A 25,758-nucleotide genomic window follows, 5' to 3' on the forward strand; every position below is an offset into this window, starting at 1 on the left:
ACAAGCAGAAAAGGTTAAACCGAGGTCAGAAAAATAAGTAGAAAAGGTAAATCAGAGGGCAGAAAAATAAGCAAAAAAGGCAAAACAGAGTGCCGAAAAACAAGCTCAAAAGGCAAAACAAAGCAATAAAGGTGCAGAGGAGGCACAACAGAGGGCAGCAGGTAGACGGGAAGCATGGGGTAGTGGCCTGCAGGCAAGCTGGACAGGAGACTGTGTCAGGGGGAACTGGCACGAAGACCGGCTGACAGCTATGAAAGAATAATTCCAAGTTTCTAATACTATTGTTGTCTGGTTATGGCACAAATGAACAGAAACTACAATTGAGCCCTTATTATACATGTATCTTTAAAAAGACTTTCGAATATTGTAGAATGTAATTTCGGGGTCGTTTTTGATACCGCAGTTGTCCCGTTTGATCTGAGAGGTGCTTTGTTGGTGCCTTCCTTGTTTGTATGCCACAGCCTTTGCATTCTGGTACTGGTAGTTTTGCTTTCCAAAGAGATTGCCTCTGTCCATACAACATAGGCTGTCCTAGTTCTGTATTCTTATTTTCCCATGTCTGCAGAATGGTTCTCCATTACAAAAACAGTGCTAACCTGGGATGACTATGATTACCTAGGAACATTGGGCAAAGATAACGCGATCAACGTCAGCTAAATTCAGGGCTTTATTTGTGCCGGTGCTCCGCACTGGTACTCGTTTTTCGGGACTGGGCTTACTTTTCATCATCTGACTTTCCCAGAGGGCAACGAGAGAAAAGCAGCAAATGGAGAAGAAAGACCCAAGAGAATGAAGGAAAATGAAAGAGACACAGGGAGACAGCAGGGATAAAAAATAAAGTGTAAGATAAAGGTAAAGTGACAGTAAGTGTAGAGCGATGAAGGCAAAATGGTATTAAGTAAGATCGACAATAGGCACTTCTTATTCAGGAACCCCAGTATTCGGAGCGTCGCTGCTGTGCAACTTGGCAAAAAAACATTAACTAAGCCAATAGATCTCGCATAGGTTTGGCCTATGCTTTTTTTTTTTTTTTTACACAAATTCAGCAGGTGGTAATTTACTTTAATTATTCAGACCTGTGGATAATCAGCCCACCAGATAGCCCAGGTCTGCCTCACTTAAGCGCTTCGCCCAGAGGAAAAAATCTGGTTATTGCAAACATGAGTTCCAGAAAGGGAAAGCAGTCGAAAGAGACGGGGTCAGTTTTGTTTCTTCTTATTTTAGTTTATCTATTCGATTTTCGAAATGCTATCCAATGATACAAGGTAACACAAACGTACTGCTCTAATGATAACGTGCAGCGCTGAGCCACTGAGCGCGGGAATTTGAAATGTGTATAATCTGGTACAATTCTTTAACGCCAAATGTATGATAACGTGCAGCGCTGAGCCACCGAGCGCGGGAAATTGAAATGGGTATAATCTGGTACAATTCTATAACGCCATATGTGGTTTAATGTGCATCGTTGTATCGCTGCGCCCCGCGTAAAAACAGTCCCCCTCCATCCTCAAACCCCAAGTTAGTGCGCCCTATTTTCTCTCGTGGAATCTGAGCTGTCATGAGCGTAGGTAGGGCCGTTATTTTGAATGTAATCCGTTTGAGGTCTCGGCTGTATATTTGCAGTTCTTCTTCCCTTCGCGAGCAGAGAGTAAAGTTAACTGTATTCCTTGCACCACCTCCCAGGTAAACGGAAATAAAACTAGCACGCGACCAGAAGTTTTAAAAAGCACTGTGACGTAGCAAGCATGTAATGGGCTCGTGCGCATGCAAGGACAATACCTTCTTTACGGCTGGGAGAATGCAACAATAGTCAGTAGACCCTTAAGGCCTCTAGGCTCCAGTGCCACTGCACCTGCTGCCTCATTGGTAGCCACGCCCCTGAGAATGTATGCACACAACATGGTTTATGCAGTGTTCATTACGCTAAATGCAAAACGATTTCATTCAGTGAGTGTTATATTTAATCCTAGTTATGTCTCTAGAGTCGAATGCCTTTTGTACAGAAATGTGTGTGCGCCTTAGACCTCTCTCACACACGTTTTCGGAGCTCCCACGTTTCTCAGTGCCGTTAATGAGTTGCTCAACAGCTTCATTGTTTTTTTTTCTATTTGCTTTCTGTAGTTTGTAGTCCACTGTTTCCCTTTTTGAAATTAGAAATTCAATTCCCAGAATGCACATTAAAACCCTGGACATGATGTGATACTCGCACATGGACCGTAATCCTGAGAACGCTGCGTATATGTTTTTTCTTTTTACAATTTACACTTTTTTATACCTTTTTTTTTTTTTTTTAAATTTTTTTTTTAACTATGTATTATACACCCCACACTACAGAAAATGTATCTATGCCCAAGTAGAAGACTTATGTGTATTTATATTCTAAAGCATCATAAAGAGCAACAAAAGACTGCACAAAGCCAGTCTGTACATGTACAGTACCAGTGCTTAATTTGTAACTGAGTAAGTTTAGAAGACCAACATTTTCTCAGGACCCTGCCACTGGTTTCCCCGAAAATATAGCACCAGAAAAATGGTTATTAATTATGGAAGGGCTTACCCTTACCAACTTAAAAAATACACCCTGGTTAGGTCCCAACACAATTCAAAGAGAGTCTGTGCTCTGCACCTGGAAGCTGTGGCACAAACCACACGCATTTTCCCACAGAAATGTGTGTCAAGTTGAAGCACTAACCGTTTTACAGTTCAGTGAACACCACAGTAAATTTCCCAAGCTAATTTACAAAAATATAGAAAATGTAATCGGCAAAAAGACACCAAAATGATTAAAGTTGCATTAGGGGTCCCCAATGGTTGGGGCACGCTGGTATCCTCTCTGATACCAGATGTGCTTGTGCCAGTCACTGGTGGCAGACTTTTACTATATGGTCCGGCAATGTCCCGAGATTGCACGCTAATGGACACTCCAGTTGCATTGACTCCAAAGTTGCCCCTGCTGGGGATAATGGATGATTTTGAGGAAACTTGAGGGGACAGATCTCTGGTGGGATTGGCAGCCTTGGTGGCCAAAGAGGGACATTGCACGATCCTGGAACTGTCTAAAGCCACAGAGTCTGAAGATGTGGCGTGCTGGCATGGTTTGGTGTGCCAAAACGGGAGGAGCTGATCTATATTGCCCTGGGGTGTCCGCAGAAATTCGTCAAGACCGGGGAGAAATGCTGGGACTACCTCGGACTGTCCAATTCTACACTGGGATCTGTGCCTTCTAATGTTGTCCGCCATTTGTGATCCGCTGTGGCTGGGAGTAAAGTGGGATGACGCAGGATAAGGGAGCAGCAGTTGTATTTTCAAACCCTTTTGACTTTGTCAATAAAACCAATAAAATGTGTTTATGAAAAAAAATTGCATTAGGTCTACAGGAGTTAATTATTTTTTTTTTTAGGTAAAAGTCAGCAAGATTATATAAGTGTAGTCTTCCAGTCCCCTATCGTTCCCAGTTTTACTGCCTTTGTTAAAAATTCTATTGGATATCCAAAAACCCGTGTCAATGTGGATTGCACTGGACATCAGAATCTTGCAATGTGTACATGACCATATCGCAGAGAAGACGTCACAATTATCCATTTTACATCTGGGGCAGTGAGCTGTTTGGATTCTGCCCATTTTCACCACTGTGTTGAGGCATGGTAGAACCTACTCAGGATTTTTTTTTTAACCTTTATCCCTACCCTACTCAATGCTGAACCTCTTTCTGGTAGGTGTTCGAGGCCCCTGCTGGTTTGCAACCGGTGGCTATTTTTCTGTTGTCTCTTGTACCTGTATTTTCCCCTCTAATCCTTGTTTGTCTCCTGTAGTCTTTTTATTCCTTTAATTAATTTCCATTTTGTGCCTTGTTGTGTCCTCTTCCTGCGGCCCCTCCTCCCCTCCCCACCGTTCCCTCGCCCGCCTCCCAGCTGCTATCCCTACCCTACTCAAGGGTGGCCGCTGAGTGAGCAGTTGAGCAAGACCTCTGACCTTTTGGTCAGGAAACTCTGCTCTCACCTAGTGCAGCTCCGTTGTTGCGCCGTTGCCCCTGCACCTCTCTTCCTGGTAGTGTTCGAGGCCCCTGCTGGTCTGCCACCTGTGCCTGTTTTTCTGTTGTATCCTGTACTCCTATTTTCACCTCTATTCCTTGTTTGTCTCCTGTACTCCTTTTTATTCCTATTGTGTCCTTTTGCCCGTGTCCTCTTCCTGCCGTTTTTCCCTGCTGCCCACTATGCCCCCCCCCCCCTTGCCGGTACCCGCTCTTGCCTCCCAGCTGCGATCCGTCCCCTACTTAATGGCGGCTGCTCCAAAGGCAAGCTCGCGACCCGACCAGTGCCCCTGGTTTTTTGACCTCTCACTGCTACGACCCAGTCACCCTCCACACACTCAACCCTGGAAGAAAAAACAACTGCCAGCTGGTAATGCTGAACACCACCCACGGCCAGTTCTCTTGCCGACACTGCCGCCGCACCTTCAGCCACCTCCGGGCCACTGGCCACACACCGGACGCCAGCGCACCCAAACCTCCTGAGCTGTATCATCCTCAACGTATGCTCCCTGCACCAGCTGGGGGTGTCTGCCATCGGATGAGGATACTAAGTTTCCAGACATGCCCTCGTTCTCACAGTAGATTTAAAAAAAACCCACGATGAAAAAGATAGTCTGCCTTCAGCAGTTGCGGATACAAAAGCGCTGGGCGAACCTGATTTAAAATTCAGCTTCTTTAAAAGGGGATTAAAGAATATCTCTTGGGTACATCATAAAATGTGCAAAACAGCGTAAAGTGTAGCAAGTCCTGCAGAGACTCACCGTCGCAGCCACAGGCTGCAAACACCTGACCTCTACTGCACCCTTTTGGGACAGCGAGAAACAAATGGAACAGATCCAAACGAAACCTGACCAGTAAAAAACGCTCATATGTGGACAATGACCCCAGGAGATAAGGCTCTGTTGATGGGTTTGTTTTTAGCATCAGGAATTTGCAAACACTAGGCTTTTGTAGTTCTAGCTCATCTCTTTCTAGCTTCCTTAAGCTACTAAAAGCTTTCTTAACAAACTACACATCCTTTTGTACAATCAGATCAGGCTTTGAGAAGAGTTCAGGACACCCCAACTCTTCAAGGCAACCTCTAATATATTTCAGCCATGGTATTCGGGACATGTGATCAAGGCCCATACAGTCAGTTATAATCTGCTGGCTGAGGACTAAATCCTTATTCAGCCAACACTTGAGCCAGAACACGTGGGGGCACAAAGCCAAAGTGTCACAAAGAAAAGGTACCCCCAATTCTTCGTGAGCCACCAGGTGCGATAAACCGCTTGGCACAACCAGCAAGCGCTTTAAAAATGTATTCTCAACCACCTTTAATGCATCTGTGCCAATGTGCCCCCAAATTTCACTGCCATAGCACGCTGTTGCTATACTTTTGGCCTGATAAACTTTCAACATGGCCACAATTGGGCGCTTACCCAGCAAAGTTGAAAATAGCAGCGTTTATCCTCGTGAGCTCACCCTTTTTCTTCTGAATGAGAGGCCCCGACTTCAGGTGATCAGCCACTAAATCTCCCAAATTTGAGAAGATGGACGTCAGAGGGACCTTCTCAGGACCTACTGTAAAGATAAACTTTTTCTTGGGCCGTGTCCCTACCTGCATTATATATGATTTGGCTTTAATTGCTAGGTTTCGTGCCCCCATAAAACTAAAAAAGGTGTCACTTTGCCACTGGATTCAAGCAAGCCTGGCTGAAGACGGCTGAAATGCCAGAAACCGGTCCTAGGAAGCTTGTTTCCGGTCCAGGGAAGGCATGGCTTGGCAGTTCGAGCTGGACTGTTCCCATGAGGCACAGGGTCAGACTGATTTGCATATGGCCATGTCTGAACTGGGGTGGCAGAGTGGGCTAAAGAACGGTGATGGATCAAACCCAGATCTGTTGACTGGGTGTGAGTATTTGATTGGTTCTGATGCTCCGTCCATCACCACCCCCTTTTGTACCGCTTAGTTCGCCATAAGTTGGCAGGGTATGCTCAGACGTGAGTCCCTTGCTCACTTTGCCACTGGATTCAAGCAAGCCTGGCTGAAGGCGGCTGAAATGCCAGAAACCGGTCCTAGGAAGCTTGTTTCCGGTCCAGGGAAGGCATGGCTTGGCAGTTCGAGCTGGACTGTTCCCATGAGGCACAGGGTCAGACTGATTTGCATATGGCTATGTCTGAACTGGGGTGGCAGAGTGGGCTAAAGAATGGTGATGGATCAAACCCAGATCTGTTGACTGGGTGTGAGTATTTGATTGGTTCTGATGCTCTGTCCATCACCACCCCCTTTTGTAGTACTTTATTTTTGAGCTGGTAAAAATCCTCATTAATGCCCTTCGGAAGCGGTGGCACATTCCCCAGAATCACTACATAGGGCGTAGATTCTGGTGGGAGATGAATAGCTGGAAGGTGCTGAAATTCTTCCACTAGCTGCCCCTGTGTGCCCGCTGTCTGACCGTCTGTAGATTGGTGACCCAGCCCATGCTGCTGTTCAGGCAGACCTTTACTGGATACCTGACTTTCCCTAGGACCAGCTGCCTCCCCCCCCCGAGCTATATGAATCATCAGGCACGGACTATGTGGCTGTTCCCTGACCGCAATCTCTGGGCGTGTAGATAAACCTGGGTCAATTGGGTCAATTGCAGGGCTGGGTCCTATATTATCACTAGGCACACTTGGGATCACAAGTTCATGCGACTGATTTCGTGCTGCTAGACTTTTCTCGATCGAGGTTAACCTCTCGAGAATGGGACCTAGCTTAATGTCCAGCATACTATTCTTATCCCCTCCTTAAGGCTGAGTCCTCTCTCCTGCCTTTTAGGAAATCACTGAAAACTCTGCTTTTCTCACATGCCCGTTAAGCCTCTCTGTACATCCCCGTGGTCTATCAGCGCCAGGAAACTTATGGTGACAGCGCGCTCTATAAATTCCCCTTAACATTAACATTAACATTAACTATTCAAAATAGCTTGGAAAGTTTCTGTTTCCACCGAAGAGTCTGGATTCGTAGCTACCGGCACGGAAACCATGGACTTAATTACTGGCTTAGTGACTGGGTCAGATTTAGGTTTCTTAGCTTTGCCCCCAATAGTTTGAAGTTTCCTTTTGATGCTCCCATGGGTCCCCTTTGCGGGCAGTTGGAGACTTTTGCTACATGGTTCTAAATGTATATCCGCATGATTTTGTGTAGCATTACCATCTTCCCTTTGTAAGCTATGGGTGACACTACTCTCCCTGATTTCTATTATGACAAAGGAAGAGAGAGGCCTATGCGTGGCCTCACGTGGGGCTTCCGGCAAGGAAAGTAACTCAACATCGGCCTGAGTGCCATTACGCGACCCTGGGCAGGTAGATAAGCTCAGGGGGTTCCGTGATAGCTTCCACCAGGGGTACGCTGGGGCGACTGTTAATTGACACAAACTACTAGATGGCGATCTAGAAAGATGCCTATTCACTGCTTCAATCTCTTTGTCAATTACAGCAGCCGCCCTCAGCAGAAATGAATCCATAGTCGTAACAGTTGGTACTAACATTTGCCCCTCCTGAGGCCGTTGGTATATTCTGCCTCCCCATACCTCTGTTATTTTTTAAACTAATTCAGTGTTAATACAATGTCACAAATATAGATAGGGACAGGCGAGGCAGATAAATATTCCCATTATTAGGGATCCCCGTATTGTTAGTCCAACGATACCACCACAGTCCCCTGCCAAGAGTTTGTATAAGTCTGTATTAAACTGGCCAAATTGATATGCACACGTCAAACTGGATGGGCCTACCGCCTTCAATCAATGTCCGCATATCCTGAATGCCCGGGTAGCCGCAGCGGTAGATACTGGACACCGGTGAAACGACCAAGAGGGTAGGCCCAGCCCAGGCGCGGACGGGTGCAGACGGGCCCGCCCTTGGCCCAGGCTTCGCCCGGCGTGACCTGCGTAGCGGTGGGTGGAGCTCACTTTAAAGGTGTGCTGGCGTTGTTGCTGTGACGCGTGCACCTCCTCCCGCTTCCTGGCCTTTGAAGTCCTCTATGGGCCAATTGGAGATTGCAGGATACAGGCACCCAGAAAGCAAAATGCTGCGTTGTAAAAAGGATCTCAGGGAATATATGAAGTCCAATGAGCACTCCAGTAAGTTTAGGAAGTTTATTCTCAGATACAAGTAAAGACCACCAGTCCAGGCAGCAGTTGACTTACAACTGCCTAGGATCAGTCTCTAACCAACTAAAGCATTCTGTTGCCAAGTCATGACACATGGAATGCAGGGACGCAGCCCAGCAACACAGGCAAGAGGAAATAAGAGCAGTAGGCATGGGTAGGGAAAAAAGTGCAAGAGCTATAAGTAAAACCACAACACATCTCCCTCCCCAAATATATCAACGTTGCACAAAAGAGAAATATTAAACAAATGCAGTACAGTAATGCAACTGTCCTAAAGAAAAAAAATATAATAATACTTGTGTCAGGAAGGTTTAAACCTAATCTCTACAAGACACAACACGGTAAATATAATTGCTCTAAAACCTTTTATAGTCCTTGTGCCAGGATGGTCTGAATCTCAATCTTCGCGGACCTCCACGGCCAGGAACAACAGGAACATTGCTATAACTTGCAGTCCTAGAGTTGTCACAAGATTCGTTGAAAGGAACACTACAACATTCACGTTGACTACCATCAGAACCAGGTTCCCATTTGACTAGCCGAGACATTCTCCACACTTCACCAGAATCCAAAACCACAACATTCTTCCTAACTTCCTTAATAATGAATGGACCCATAGATCGTGAGTGTCCCTTTTTCAAGAGACCAGGTTTTTTGATCAACACTTCATCTCCCACTCTCCAGTGTCTGAGGAAAGCGGAATTCCTCAAATCAAACCTGCTTTTGTATTCATCTTGGTGAAGCTTCCGTCTCACAATCTGTTCATCCATCTGTACGTCATTGACATCTAAATTTAGCCAAGTAGGACTCAACTTGTCATGTGGTTTCCTCCCCCTCAAAATGGAGAAAGGAGAAACCGACGTTAAACAATTAGGAGTATTGCGGTGAGCCCACCACGTTTCCCTAAGCATTTTTTTGAGTGAGGAACTGGTTTGTATAGCTCTTTGGACACAAGACTTGACCCCTTTGTTCATTCTTTCAGCCAGGCCATTAGCTTGCGGAGAGTACAAGGCTGTCTTAAAATGTATGATGCACAACTCCTTCAGAAACCTGTTCATCTCATGCGAGACAAACTGAACATCATTATCAGTGATAAGGTGCTTTGGTATTCCTTCTCTTGAAAACTCCTCAGAAAGAAACTCTATAACAGTCCTGGTGTTCACAACCGGCACACATTTAGTTACTACCCACTTGGAAGTATAATCCACTAGCAATAACACATAACGTTCATCATGAGCAAAGGATTCAAAAGGTCTAGCAATATCCAAACCTAACTTGGACCAAGGTTCAGAGGGAATTTCTGCGGGTGAAAGTGGTGCAGCACAACTTTTCTTACTCTTGTCACTGTTAGCACATTCCCAACAATCTTTAACCACCTCCTCAATCTGTCTATCCATTGTTGACCACCAGTACCACTCACGAACCCTGGCCTTGGTTAAATTCCTTCCTAGATGGCCTTCGTGGACTAAGTTAATGAGCTTGCTCCTAAGATTACGTGAAGGTATCACTGGATTTCCCCTCAACAATTTCTCATCAAAAACACAACTCATCTTTAACATTGGTGAAACATTTCAAGTGTTCAGGTATATCTTTCTCTGCTGGCCAACCCTCAACTGAGCATTTCTTGACCATCTCTAACTCCCTGTTATCACAAGAGGCTAAAGACCATTCATCCGAATCAACAGCAGACTCGTGTACCCATACTTCCAGAGAATTTTCCACCTCCACGCCAGATTGATCCAAGGGCAACCTTGAAAGACAGAACGCAACAACATTCATTGATCCATGAACATACTCAACAATAAAATTGAATTCTGACAGCCCTTCCATCCAACGTTTGATTCTAGGGGAAACATTTTCAGCATCTCTACATGTGAAAATTTGGCATAAAGGATGATGATGATCAGTCCTGACACCACAGGCAAACCCCAAAGATAAAACTTGAAGTGATGAATAGCCCAGAAAACTGCCAACGCCTCTCACTCGATCACCGAATAGCGTTCCTCAGCACCCCTGAGTGAGAGAGAGGCGAAAGAAACAATCCTCAACTCTCCATCCACGACCTGTGATAACACCGCTCCCAGACCAAGCATACTAGCATCGGTGGACAAAATTGTCTTCTTGCAAGTGTTATAATGTCCCAACATGGGCATGTGACTAATTATATTTTTAATAGAGTTGAAAGCAGAAGAACAATCGTCTGACCATGTAAATTGAGCACCCTTTTTGAGCAATACCCTGAGAGGAGAAGAAACCCAAGCAAAATTAGGAATGAATTTCGAGCAAAACTCTGCTAATCCTAAAAAAGAACATACTTGGTCTTTGTTGACAGGTAGAGGCGCTTTTACAATACTTTCCACTATATCAAGTTTAGGACTGATTCCTTCAGCAGAAATAGTATGTCCTAAATAATTCACAGATGACACACACAATCTGCACTTTTCTTTTTTGATAACAAGGCCAGCCTCTTGTAGCCGTTGTAAAACCTTCCATAACACATCATCATGATCTCGTAGGTCCTTCCCATAAACCAAGATGTCATCTTGGAAAATCAAAACCTTGGGTAAACCTACCAAGACCTTATTCATGACCCTCTGGAAGCAAGCTGCAGCAGATGCTAACCCAAAGGGCATACAAATGAATCTGAAAGCCCCCAGAGGTGTCACAAATGATGTTAGGTGCCTAGAATCCGGACGTAGTAGAACTTGATGGTAGGTAGAAGACAAATCCATGATGCTGAAACACTTGGCATCTTTGATTAAAGCAAGAGTTTGAGAAATATTTGGTAAGGGTTGCATGTCGACCCAAATATGTCTGTCAGGCCGCGCAAGTTTACGCACATGCGAATCCCTATACCACCATCTTTGGATGCCAAAACTATTGGAGCCAACCATTCAATTTCTTCAATGACACCTGTCTAAGTCTTTTGAGTTCTTGATCCAAGGGTTCCATCAACAGGTGTGGAACTTTCCTAAATTTGCTGCCAAAAGGTTGAGCGTTATCCTTTAAGATAATCTTATGTTGGAAATTTTTAAGTAAACCCAACTCATCACCAAAAACTTTTGGAAATTGTGAACATACATCATCAGACGGCAAACAAGGAGATAAAAGTAACACTTTTTCTGGTGAATTGGGATCTAATTTGATCCCCATGTCTCTCTGGTGTCTCCACCCCAAAAGATTATCTCCCCTTTTCGCTAGGTATACTTTCCCAAGTGTTTCTCTGTCCTTGAACTGAATTTCTTTTATTACAAACCCCAAAACATCAATTTTGATCCCACCGTAACCTACTGGAGTGATGTCCGGAGGGAAAAGTTCAGTTTTTTCAAGACCATAAACAGCATCCCAATTAGCATCTCCTACCATAGTGTAAGGTGAACCAGAGTCAGCCAAAACAGAAAACCGTTCACCACCAATCAACGCTTCACATTCAAGTGTATCACCATCGACAACACCGTCCTGCCTTGTACTGCAAATAAACGTTTTCTCTTGTTCAACATATTGTATGGTTTGACTCCTGCCACTACGACACACTCGTGCATAATGACCCCTTTTACCACACTTATTGCAGACAACAGATCTAGCAAAACAAGTGGGACTATTAGGTGAATGATTCCCACTCCCACATTTAAAACCATTCCTGTTGTTTCTGAATCCAAAATGTTCAGAATCAGAAAACTTATTTTTGGGAAAAGATTGTTCAGAGTTAGGACATTTCTTATCTTTCTCACTTTGATTCCTTTTCAACCCCCCTTTGGAATCCTCTTTCTTAACCTCATCTCTTTTTATTTCATGAACAGTTCTATCATCTACAGCAGCATCAGAAGTCTTCTCTACTTTCATCTCACGTACCCACATGTTAGTGTTCTCCATACTTTCCACAATAGATAGCTTATCTTTAAGGTCAGGATTTTTAGCAAGAAGCTTTTGCTGAACTATTGGGTCATTAGTGCACCTAACAATTTGATCTCTTATAAGCGAATCTGTAAGTTGTTCAAATTCGCAGGTGCGAGCTAACGTTTTTAAGGTAGCTACGTAGCTGCTAATTTTTTCTTGTTTGCCTTGGATTCTAGAGAAGAACTTGTGACGTTCTAGTACTACATTAATCTTAGCACCAAAATGATTTTCAAGCATCAAAACAGACATGTCATAAATGTTTTCAGGCTCACCCTCACCACGTCCTAAGGGAATTTCATCTAAACTGTCGTAGACATGTCTTCCCTCCACTCATAAATTATGTAGAAGTGTGGCTTGTTTTCTTACAGCTGAAAATGTTTCCCCTCCAATGGCCAATAAATATGAATCAAAGAGAGGCTTCCACCTTTTCCAGGGTAAGATAGGATCACCAACATCAGTTAAAAATTGTGGTGGTTGAGACATACCTGAAGAAGCCATCTTAAAAGAAACACAGTGTAAAAAAAAAAAAAAATGATAAAGTTATTTCAATAATTATTACTCCATATCTAGGTGAATTTTGATTTAAAAATACAGGTGGAATCGCATTTCAATATAGATACAGAACACATAACGACAAAGCATTGTGGTAAAGAACCAACTTGTGAGTGTGAAATCCATTTAAAAGTGTGCGTATCACTGACACGCAATGTAGGCAAATCTTTCTTCATAGGATACTCATGTGAGGGCAGAAGTGTGCGTATCACTGATACGCATAGAAAACACAGTCAAACTTGTAACAGTCAGAAACGCTGTGGTTGGCAAAACGTGATTGGCAGAAAGCCGCTGTGCAATGGAAGATGGCGGCACGTTGCGTCAGCGTCAGTGTTATGCCGGGTGGCTCAAGACCCGTAAATGCTGCACAAGACGATGAAGCTTGAAGCGAGAAATCGTGCGTCACAGCACGGCGCTCGACCGTGAAGGGAATGCCAGGTAAGAATTCTTTAGCGCGTGTACTGAAATTATTTTTTAAACTAGACGTGGTAGTTGCTCGACATCGCCCCTTCACTACGAAGCAGTAACTCAGTCAAAAGGCATCGGCCAAAGTGAATCACGGAGTCACACACATTATAGGAACACTTCCAGATCAATTCCCAAAGCAGCGTGCAAATCCAATAAAATGCTCGGTATCTCCTGTTTGTCCCAAACGATCCGGACAAAGTAATTGCAGGCACGGCCAAGAACCACAATTAAATCATGAGTACAATTGAAATCAATGTTGAAATCAATGTTGAAACAAAGTCAAAGTAGGTTTAGTTCCACAGTCACTCAGTGACTCAGTTATAACGGTTTTTACTCTACCAACCACCAAACGAGTCGGTAATGACAGAATAGCATCCAAGAAACTTGATGAAGAGATTAAATAATGGGCATGAAAGAGCTCCAACATAAAGAGTACCTGAATTTCATAGATTAAACGCTGGAATGAAATAATGGGTCGATTGGGGAAACTGGTGGTAGTCAGTTCCTGTCCCCATGCAGGTGCAATTCGTCGCCAGTGTAAAAATGATCCAAGGGAATATATGAAGTCCAATGAGCACTCCAGTAAGTTTAGGAAGTTTATTGTCAGATACAAGTAAAGACCCCCAGTCCAGGCAGCAGTTGACTTACAACTGCCTAGGATCTGTCTCTAACCAACTAAAGCATTCTGTTGCCAAGTCATGACACATGGAATGCAGGGACGCAGCCCAGCAACATGGGCAAGAGGAAATAAGAGCAGTAGGCATGGGTAGGGAAAAAGGTGTAAGAGATAAAAGTAAAACCACAACATGCGTGCTATGACCTCGGGCACGAACCAAAGTATGGTGAGTTTAAACAGCGTTTCCCCTACAAGTGGTATATATGAAACCTCATTGTGTTCACCAAGTCTACAAGCCAAACTAACCTATGCATTGCATACATCCACACTAGGTGACCTCATCCAGTGACAGCAATGTGCCCAATCTAAGAGTTAAATAACTTGTTCAACCTGGTCAGAGTACAAGGTTCCATATGTATTAAATTCGTCCAGCAGCTCCTCCAAGCTGCTACCGCCTCAGGGTGCCTTCTCGTCCATGCAGGAGATGCATATATGGTGCTTCTCTGCACAGTGGCGTAACGAAAGGCCTGCAGCCCCCATGGTATGGGGGTGTCCCCTGAGCTCTGGGGGACCCCCTTTGGCATTGGTAGGTCCCTGGTTTTAAAGCTTTGGACTGGGTCCAGAGTGTGGGGGGCCCCTGCATGTAATTGTCAGGGGGCCCCCCCTCAAGCTCAGTTACGCCACTGCTTCTGCAGTTACCCATTCCAACACATCTCGTATCCAAAGGTCTATACTCTGCACCCAGGACTCCATCTAGCCTATGGCTACTCTGCGCTTTGCCAGGAACAATGCAAGTTTCAGAAATGTGTAGGATATTTTGCGATTTAGGGCTCTCTTTACTATTTCCAGCAAGCCTGCCGCCGGTGTGCACGGGATCTCAATACTCGTGACTTCTTCCACTCTAGGGACCACCTCCTTCCAGAAGTTTAAAATCTCAAGACATCCCCAGGCTAAATGAAAAAAGGTGGCGCCTTCTTTCCCAAAATGAACACATTTTGCTGCCCTATTAGGGTCTATCCTGTGAAGCCCTGCAGGAGTTATGTAGATACGATGTAGAAAATTTAAGTGCAACAGTTTAAATCTATGGTTACATAACACCCTCCGCTCAGATCCCAGTCTGAGTCTGTAGTAGGATCACATAGGTGCAGGTTTTTAAATTAGAGACGTGGGCCGGTATCTCCAATTCAGAGTGCCTTTTTAGCATCTACCCAGTCCTCGTTATCCGTCACCTCCACGCCTTTCTACCACTGTGATATAAAGGGTCAGAGGAGTCAGCAATATTAATCAATGACTAGAAATATGTTCCCCAGTTACCTCTCTTCTTCAGCAAGTTTTTAAGTGATTTTGTCCTTCGAAGGGTTGTATTCGGAGAGGGCTATTAGCTTTGGTACCGTATACATCAAGAGCATGTCATAGCTGTACGTATTTATAGAAGTGGGTCTTATAAAGACCGAATCCCACCTAGAGAGCCTCGACTAGTTTGATGTGATCTATTTCCCATGTCACCACCTTTTGGACTCCTATGAAGTCCAAAATACTTTTAAAAGCCATGACAAAGCACAGAACTATTCAGCCTATTTTGATGCCTCAGGAGGCGGAAGAACTCTTGCTGAAACGGGGTTACACAGGCTCGCACTTTACTTCTCCCTCAGTGAACATAAGGAGTATTTACAGACCTCCTATTGTACATAGTCGGTCTCGTCAAAGGGCGTCAGGGAGCCCCATGAACATAATTTAGAGGTCGCCAGAGGTATTCTCTTTGTGACCCTGGCACTGCTTTTGTAACCCCTGGCCTTGGAGGTGGCCAAATTAGTGATGTAAACACTGGGAGCGCTCGCCCTTACAGGTGATGGGCTCCATCCTCCTTTTCGGCCCATTTTTTTAGGTCGAGCCTGGGCAGCGCATACGCTGCTGCGAGGCATGCAGTATTGGAGTATGGCTTTGAAGCCCTGCCAGCTCTCTGCCCATATTTCTAATTGGCTTGTGTCATTGTCCTTTGAAAACGCTGGCTTCCAAGCAGTTATTGGGCTTGTTAGTCCCTTCTTGGTACCGCCTTGTCTGCATTTGTTACCTCCCATAACGACTGGACCTATTACTTGTCTTGTTTCACGGTCTGCTTCACGGTCTGCTGTATCGTGGCTGTGAGCACTATTTTGTTTAATGATTTGCCCCTATTCCACCCACAACGTCGCAGAACGCCACCCGCTTTTATTTTATTTACTAATGCCGCACCGCTTTACCTATAGCGGCCACGTTTCTTTATTTATTTTAGCAGCGTGGCCCGCTTTAAGTGTAGCGGCTGCGCTTACTTATTATTGATTTATTTTTTTGTTTGTTTACTTGCGCCCATGCAATGTTTTCACATTCATGGAGGCCGCGCCCCTTTCTTTAGACAAGCTACGTCTAAAGAAAGCTGCGAGGCTGCTATTAATGTGAAAGCGCCGCATGGGTGTTAGTAAACAAACAAATATTTGCAATGCAATGGCTCTCGTAAATGAGAGCTCTATTGCATTGCAAATGCTTATTTTTATTATGCTAATAGTGAATGAAAGTGTTTTATTCACTGCTAGCATAATAGACGAGCGTTGGCAATGCCAATCGGTCTCGCCATTAGGATCTTTATATGTATTTAGGTATGTAGCACATTAGCCTGGGTGCTGAAACATCTACTGTTCTTTAACATGTTCCACACTAGAGCCGCAAGATTTTGTCTGGGTGCTTATATGCTCCCCAGCAGCTGTACCCCCACTGTGCAACTGTGAACGGATTGTAACTGTGAGCTACTCTCTCAGCCAGATTATCACTGTAAATGTTAAACAACATACCAACTACCAACACTGGACAGCAGTATTAAATATGAGCTAAGGAAATATAAGTCTTTTACTGTCACTATCCCAGTTAATAGCCCATTCATCAACATCCTGGGGTCAAAATTGAAATACCAACTGAACTTCCGATGCGACAAGTTATGGGCGAAAGCAGGTATCAACTTTAGAAGTAACATTAAGTGTTGATGGTCTACTGCATGTACACTGCAAAAAAGTCAACATTGTGGCACCTGTTTACCCCTCCAGACAAATACAGTAATGAACGCAATACTAAAGGAACTTAGACTGTTCCACCCAATAAAACAAAAATTAGCAATTTAAATAGTGACAAGATTCTGGCGAGCCATGGTATCCTCAGACACCCACTATCTACTACTTTAATCAAGTCGTTGGCGGTGTACAGAGAAATGAAGACAGGATGCAACTGCATCGAAGGTTTCCGGTGATTTGTATCCATTGCAAATCATGCGATTTGCAGAACACGTGCAATATCACCGTTCCATATGCATTTCACGATTCTTCGAAGGGGTGTTTTGGGAATTTCTTTGACAAACACTGATTATACAATTCGGATCAGTAATAGGACGGGCTGATCAATTCAACATTTATTGTAATATAATGAAGCTTTATCTTTCCCCCACAAATATCAAACATAGAACTTGATCATGGATTAGATTTTTTGCAAATAGTATCTATACGAGCACATTCGAAAACAGATGAAGCTTTTATGAAGAATAGCTTACATATTTTACAGTATCGCATTTGAAGTGGGCATACAGTCTTTGCAGAGCCGGAAGGTATGCTATACTCACGCCCAGGTGCTTAATCGCGTCACAGAGGTAGTCAGTCATACACAGAGGTTCGCATGACAAGTTATAAGTGTACGAACATCATCCTTAATATTGCATATGCTTATTTATGGACACAATTGTAACCCACATACACGCATGTAATAACACGCACACGTGGTCAAATATCTATCAACGCCATGTAAGAAGCCTTCAGGGCCCACTGCTGTTCTCAGAGGAACCTGGGCCTGCGAGAGACCCCTGCACTCAGATCCCGTTGAGTGCGAAATATTGCTCAGTGTACTCTCTCTCGAAGGCCTGAAGGAAGAGCTTGTAGTCGGCTTGAAGCTGCTCCATCTTCAGTTTCTTCACCGGCAGCACCGTAGCAGAGGCAGCGACCGCAGGGGAGTACCCGGACCCACTGTCTGATTTACTGCCCGAGGAAGACCCACCGCTAAAACCTCCAGAACCCGGACCCGAGCCACTGCCGCCATGCTTATGAGGTGCCATCCGCCCCTTTGCCTCTGGAACTCGACCAGAGATGCAACCGAAATGTGCGAAATCTATTTGCCTATGTGTTGTAAATGTATATAATAATGTGTATGATATTCACCATGCTGTAGCAAGACCTGTTGCTTTTGTAGATCGATCAGATTATTAATTAACGCCCGTTTCGGGAACAGAGGTTACAATTTCTGCCTACACGTCTGCACAACCGCCCAAGTCATTATTTACCTGTAGGGCTTCCGGTTGCCTTCTGAGCCTTCGGTCCACGGTTGCCGCTGGGCTTTACACGTCTCTCAGAGGGCACAGGCCGCCCGACTGCAGCGGGATGAAATTCCTGCAAGCGCCAAAGGGGCAGCGAGTCGTGAACAGCTCCATGGGTAGAGCAGTTGGTACAGTACTCCACTCCATAGGTGAAGAGCAGTGGTAAACAAGCGGGAGCATGCCATCGCGGCGCTGCGGGAGGCACTGCAATCTATTGCAGAACAGGGAGGTTTGTGACCTGCGGTCACCAAAAGCATGCCCATGAGCTGGGAGAAAACGGACAGCGGGAGGGGGGCGGGAACAAAAGGAACAGGGACATCGGGAGAGGGCGGGAATAGGAAAGTAAACTGAGCAGCGCTAGCGTGCTGCTTCCGGAGCAACCAATAGTTCTTTTCCGGTGCAAGTCGAAACGACTGCGCACTACTTGAAAACAAGCATTTGCAATGCAATACGACTCGCATTTACACGAGACGTATTCCATTAAAAATGTGAGTGTGGGCGTGAAAGAAGACACAAACGGGAGTGGGGGGGTGAGGGGTTGGAGAAAAATCAGACTGTGAAAGGGGGCGGGGGGACACGGGGGGGGTGGGGGGGGGAATTATGTTGAGTAAAGGGGCCAATAGCCTGGATGTGTACAAATGATGCCATGGACGTTAGGAGGGGGGGACTAATAAAGGAAAAATCAATCCGAAAGCAGCATTTAGGATGGCAGCCAAACGCGAAGATTCCCCGCTAAAGTATATACAATATGCCTCGCAAAGCGAAAGGCGCATGGGCGTTGCAACGCTAGGCGAGACCTAAAAATGAAGCATGTGATGTTTTGTATCGTTTATTAAATGTGATTTGTTTGTCGTTTTTGTGGTGTTGGGAGAAATGTAATGTAGCTTTGTAATACGTTTAGGTTTTGCTTATATGTACAGCAATTTTTATCAAAAATGTAAAGACTTTGTCATAACTAAGAACCGAAAAAATAAATGGTGATCACTGTTATTGATTACAACAGTCAGGAAGGAAAACAAGTGTGCAGAAGTATAGCCAGTATTGGCATTTGTGTGGTGTTTGAATTTGTAGTGGCCTAGCCTTACTGATGTATATGGGCCCAACCCCTTTTGTAGGTGGTATACCTTGTATTATGGGGCATGTCATTGCTGCTGTATGGGTGTTCTAACACTGCAACCCAGGGTTTTCAACACAAAGCCCTATCTACTAAAAATGTTAGACAGGGCTTTGCACAAACAAATAACACATTGTTGAGGCAGGCATTAAGTTGGAGAAATGCTTACATCTCTTTGAACTATTTATGTATGCCATGTGTGCTGCACTATGCAACACACATCCAATGTGTGCTGCACTATGCAACACACATCCAATGTGTGAATAGTTTTAAAGTTTATCTAGGCTTGGTATTGTGGACTGGAAGATTAACCGAGTAAAAAAACCTATGCTAGACATCATGCACGCACCATAGTGCAATGGAATGTGTGCATGTTTCTAGGAAGTCTGTTTGTACACCAGTGATGAGGAAGAGAGCAGAAGTGCCATATCTTAGTAGTTATGGCTTGACAATGCTATCTTCCCCTAGCACAATACAGCATAACAACTTTGATTGCTGCACTGCATGGTGCCATTTGCTTTAGTAAATGTGCTCCTAAGTGTCAGTGAGTATTAGTGATTGAGAATAAGTGACTGTAAAAATGTTAGAATATGTGGTGTAAATGTATGAGTGTGAGGGAGAGTTGGAGAGGCAGCGTGAGCAAGAATGAGTGTGTGGCCGTAAGCTAGTATAACTGTGAGAATGAATAAGTACAAGTGAGTGAGAATAAATGAGTGCGAGTGTAAATCAATCATTATAAGTGAGCATGAGTTAGATTGTGGTGTTATGCTAGCGATTGTGCCTTCGACCTTAGCATACTGAAGGTAGTTTTTGACTTAAAGAGGCACCCATGGCAAAAATCTAGCGCTGGCATATTGTCGGCAGTTCTTTATATAACAGGCACCTGTGACCAAATGCTAGCAAACAAGGGCACCCTAGAAGTTCTACTTGGCATAAGGAAACAACTTAGACAAAATGCTGGCATTGGCATACTGGTCACCTTCAGCCACACCACTGAACTCTGTTGGACCGACCATCGCTGCATCCACTTCTCCTTCGAGGAAAAACACCGCACACAACCACCCACAACGAATACCCCACCGCAGCTGGAACAGGGTCACCGAAGACAAGCTAATCACCACCCTCGCCCGAGACCCACCAACCGACCACACCGACACAGCCACCTGCAACCTCAGGCAATGGATCGACGACTGTGCCAACACTCTTGCCCCGATCAAGAAATCCTCAAACAGATGCACCGACAGAAGGGCCATCTGGTTCACCGCCGACCTCCAGACATCCAAGCAGACCTGCCAAAGACTCGAGAAGAAATGGCGCCTCGAGCAAACACCACACAGCCCTCAAGAACGCCAGCCGCAGGCACCACCAACTCATTCGAACCACCAAAAGGAACTCCTTCAAGGAACGCATGGACGACAACGCACACAACAGCAATGATCTCTTCAACATCGTGAAGGAACTCCCCAACCCCAGCTCCAGCTCCAACGACATCCCGCCGTCACAAGACCTCTGCGACTCGCTACCCACCTTTATTCCATCGCAAGATCATAGACATCCACGACAGCTTCAACACTCCAGACCCCCACGACAGCCGCAGTCACCGACCCCAGTCACACCTGCCTCCTGGCCTCCTGGAGCCACGTCAATGACAAAGACACCCTCAAAACCATGAACACCATCCACTCCAGCTCACCGTCAGACCCCTGCCCCCACCACATCTTCAACAAAGCGAGCTCTATCATCGCACCCCAACTCCGAAAGATTCTCAACAGCTCATTCGAGACCACTACCTTCCCGGAAAGCTGGAAACACTCAGATCAACAACCTACTCAAGAAACCCAAGGCAGACCTTAAGGACCTCAAGAACTTCTGGCCCATCTCTCTGCTACCATTCCCAGCGAAAGTCATCGAGAAGATCTTCAACAGACAACGAACTCGATTCCTCGAAGAGAACAACATCTTGGACTCATCCCAGTCCGGATTCTGCAGCAACCACAGCACCGAAACCGCCCTTGTCGCCGCCACCGACGACATCAGGACCCTGCCGGACACCGGCAAAACCCCTGCCCTCATCCTCCTAGACCTCTTGGCCGCCTTCGACACCATCTGCCACCACACCCTATGCACACGCCTCTACACCGCAGGGATCCGCGACAAGGCCCTAGACTGGATCACCAACAGAACTCAGATGGTGCGCCTCCCTCCATTCCTATCCAAAGCCACAAAGATCACCTGCGGCATACCACAGGGGTCATCCCTCAGCCTGACCCTCTTCAACGTCTACATGACACCGCTCACCAACATCGTCCGATCGCACAACCTCAACATCATCTCATATGCCGACGACACCCAGCTGATCCTCTCCCTCACCAAGGACCCTGCCGCCGCCAAAACCAACTTCCACAAAGGAATGAAGGCCATCGCCGAATGGATGAAGAACAGTCGCCTGAAACTGAACTCTGACAAGACAGAGGTCCTCCTCTTCGGCTCCGCCTGGGACGACTCCAGGTGGCCGGCCTCGCTGGGAGCTGCACCAACACCCACCGACCACGCACGCAACCTGCTCATCACGGTCAATGACCCAGCAAGTCAACGCCGTCTCCTCCTCCTGCTGCTTCAACACCCTCCGCATGCTTTGCAAGATCTACAGATGGATCTTCACCGGAACCAGAAGGACGATCACCCAGGCCCTCGTCGCCAACAGGCTGGACTAGACTACGGCAACACCCTCTACACGGGAACCACGGCCAAACTTCAGAAGAGATTCCATCGCATACAGAACGCCTCCTCACGCCTCCTCACGCCTCATCCTCGACATCCTCAGCCACATCACTGCCCACCTGAGGGACCTATTCTGGCTCCCCGTCCACAAGAGTATCACCTTCAAGCTCCTCGCCCACGCTCACAAAGCACTCCACGACGCCGGACCAGCATACCTCAACAAACGACTCGCCTTCTACACTCCCAACCGCCATCTTCGCTCCGCTGCCCTCGCCACCATTCCACGCATCCACTGAACGACCACCGGCGGCAGATCCTTCTCCCACCTCGCAGCCAAGACATGGAATACCCTCCCCATACACCTGCGACAGACTACGGACCTGCTGACCTTCAGGAGACTTCTCAAGACCTGGTTGTTCGAGCAGTATAAGTACAAGTGAGAGAATAAATGAGTGCGAGTGTAAATCAATCATTATAAGTGAGCATGAGTTAGATTGTGGTGTTATGCTAGCGATTGTGCCTTCGACCTTAGCATACTGAAGGTAGTTTTTGACTTAAAGAGGCACCCATGGCAAAAATCTAGCGCTATCATATTGCCGGCAGTTTTTCGTATAACGGGCACCTGTGACCAAATGCTAGCAAACAAGGGCACCCTAGAAGTTATACTTGGCATAAGGAAACAACTTTGACAAAATGCTGGCATTGGCATACTGGATGCAATTCTTGGCATAGGGGTGCCTGTGAGAAACTGCTGGCATAAGGGAAGACTTCTGCGATATATATAGCAGGAAACTATCATGACAAAAGGGGAACCAATTGCGTATGAGAGCACCCATGACAATATGCTGGACCTGACAAAATGGAGGTAATTTGTAGTGCTTGGCAACGACCTATTGTATCTAAGAAGAAAAAAACGAGAACAAAAACATTTCTTTCTCGAAAAAGGGGCTCTAAGCCCATCTGTTACTTAAAATTTGTTGGTATCCTTATCAGTCTACTTTGCTACTTTCTAATTTGGCTTTACATCCAGGGCGTCACTTACTGCATGACTTGTTTTGGTGTGGCGCACGGGCGAAGTACAGATTGATTTAACTTAAGTGTCCGTCACTTCTGCTGTAAATTGAGGTACTATTTTTTAATTGTTTTAAAAAAAAAATAGCATTTTATATAGCACAAATTCAACCTGACCGTAAAGTATTGGGCGCTTTATGTGAGCACTAGCTACATTGCAGAAGTTAACATTATTTTTTTTTTTAAATGCTGGGAGGTCAAGTGATTTGCCCAGAATCCCAGGATGTTGAGGTAATGCCGCTTAGCTTTTTTGTTTTCCTCATTTTTTTCAGCCATTAATACACCGCTGTGGGTGGGTTGCAGGCAATGCTGTTTTCAGTCAGCAGCAGTAAACACGCTACCCAGGTACTTTTCCTGTTCCCATTACAAATCCTGACATGGAGACTGCGTTGCACTGGCTGACAAATAGCAGGGGCACTGGACGGCACCCTGTTGGTAGGACGAGATGCATCTGTGACCTCGTCATTTCATGCAGTTAAGATTGATATCAAGAATGCAGTCTATCTTCATGTTCCACTGTGACCGCTGCTGCTATTTAATCTACCCCACTCCACCACAGTCTACCCCAATCCACTCCATTTGTCTACCCCACTCCACTACAATCTATCCCTCTACATTCTACCCCATTGTACCCCACTCCAATCTACCACACTTCAATACACCCCACTCTGTCCCACTCCACTGTATCCCAATTTACCCCTCTTCATTCTACTCCACTTCACTACAGTCTACTCTACTCCACCGCACCCCATCCCACCCCACGAAGATTTAGCCATGCTCAGCAGCAGCCGCACTGGTGCACAACATGGCTTAAATGCATTGCCAAAGCCAATAGCTCTCACATAGGAGAGATCGATTTGCTTTGCCAATAAGTCTGATCTATGTGGGCATCCCTAGCACATTTGGGGAAAAATTGGGTCAACTCTTGGGAAGCGTGAGATTAAATTGTTCTGGCACAATGTGAAAGACTTGAATATTTAATGAGTGGTTTTTTAAGAGCCTGTGGCTTTTTAGCAATTCTGTGTGAAAACTGTGTTTCATAATGCCCTATCTGGTCCCGTTCTCTCCAAATTATCTTGGGGTAAGACCCCGTTGGAATTTTCTCTAGATGATGTCAGGCTCACTGTCTTCACTCACTATGATTCAGATCAAGTATTATGGGCCATCACTTTCAAAAATCACCACCAAGAACAAAAGGTAAACAGTGTCTTGATGAGCATTGTTCACTTTCTGCATCTTCCACGGGGACTGTGACAACAGTTATGTTTTGTAAAATGTATAAATTCAGCAGTGCAATGAGCACTCTTCTGATTAAATAAAGACCTAAAAAATAAACATTTAAACAAGTTTTTATCATGTTTCAATATTGTGAATACATGAAAAAAGAAGTGTCTGAATAAAACCTTCCCCTCTGTCCTTCACAGAGTGATAGAGCCTTGCAAATGATCGTTAAAATGATTTAAAAGTAAGGAATAATTTAGGCCACAGTTTTACTGATAAAACTATATTGCACACAGATGATGTGTGGAAATCAGGTTTCAGTGGATATTTATCATTTGAGCTTCACCAAGGAAAGTGTCTTGATTTGTTCTGATCTTATTAAAGTCTTTGTTTCCATCACACTACAGAATTACAAAAAAGTGCTTTATTTTTGCTTTCCTAACTGCTGAATGTGTATAGTTAATTTGCAGGTATTTGCATTTTGTGTATTATGAAAACATGGCAGCCTTTCTTTTCACATACCCCAGCAAGACTGTCCCATAATTCACTTTACTTTTCTCTCTCTGACTGCAGGCTGAGGAGTTTGTAAACACCAGTCCCCCTGTGGAAAAAAGCAACAAGCAATTTGTCATTAGACATAGCCTGAAATTTGACCTCTGTCTTTTAAGTACAGCAAATGTGACAAGATAAATCCAGATTTTTTAAAGTCTTTATTAATCTTTTTTTAGTGCTTAGTCTTTGGGGAAACACTGACTTAGGTGTTTCCCAAGTAATATAAAAACTCATAATTTAGTTGGATTTCAATAAATGGCCTACATTAATTAATAAATGCGGACAAAACTATAATTGTTTTATTTAAATCTCTTTTCTCTCCCTAGGAGTTATCCACACATTTGTTATTGCATTATACAAGGGAACTATTTAATCATGACAGTTTGTGCTATAAAAATGTAGATTCCCAATGCTTTTGTGTGTTTTGTGCCACTATATTCTCTTCAGATGAACACATATTTTTCATGTAATACTAAGCAAAACAATTTGATCTTTTTTCATATCAGGTCAGCACCATAATACAGGTGATATCTAAAACGGTCATTTGTTTATGCTTTGTTATTATATTGTGCATTTATTATGTAAATTCATGTGATGTCATTAGGGTTCAGGTTCTTTGAGATGACTTCTTAGGAAGATTGAGGATCAAAGGTCATATGTCACTCCCTGTGATGTCATTAAGGTCAAGGGTGTGTGATGTCACTTCCTATACCCCTTGCATTTTGGTGAATCAACGTCAATAAGGAGCCCTCTCTAAGCTCTGTTTATCAGTAGATCATGGAACATTGTGAAAAAATGCCAAGGGACAGCCAGTTGGTGCGAGCAGCCACAAGGAGATTCTAGGTCTCAGTCAGGAAAACTACAAAGCTCTGCTCAAACCTAGTGGAAAGATTGAAGGAATTAGAGAGATGCACTATGGAAGTACCTAATGACCTTAAACAAGTTTATGGGCAAGCAGAAAGGCAAGAAAAGTGCCTTGTTAACATCCAGTGA

At 44.9% G+C, this 25,758-nt stretch overlaps 1 protein-coding gene across 2 annotated transcripts in view; it reads left to right on the plus strand.

Moving 5' to 3' along the window:
• Positions 1-742: 742 nt before the first annotated feature.
• LOC146817933 (centromere protein H-like) overlaps positions 743-25,758 on the plus strand; it is a 232,619-nt gene continuing 207,603 nt past the window's right edge. The window contains exon 1 of one of the 2 annotated variants that reach the window (XM_085609272.1): positions 743-852. Coding sequence is in view for 1 of the 2 variants with exons in the window: in XM_085609271.1 (XP_085465397.1) it covers positions 1,161-1,198 (38 nt within the window). In the remaining variant the exon portion in view is untranslated. Of the gene's footprint in view, positions 853-1,043; positions 1,199-25,758 lie in introns of those variants that run through there. The other variant, XM_085609271.1, reaches the window with a different exon arrangement.

This window comes from Triturus cristatus, chromosome 6 (assembly GCF_964204655.1).
Source record: "Triturus cristatus chromosome 6, aTriCri1.1, whole genome shotgun sequence".
Lineage (NCBI taxonomy): Eukaryota > Metazoa > Chordata > Amphibia > Caudata > Salamandridae > Triturus > Triturus cristatus.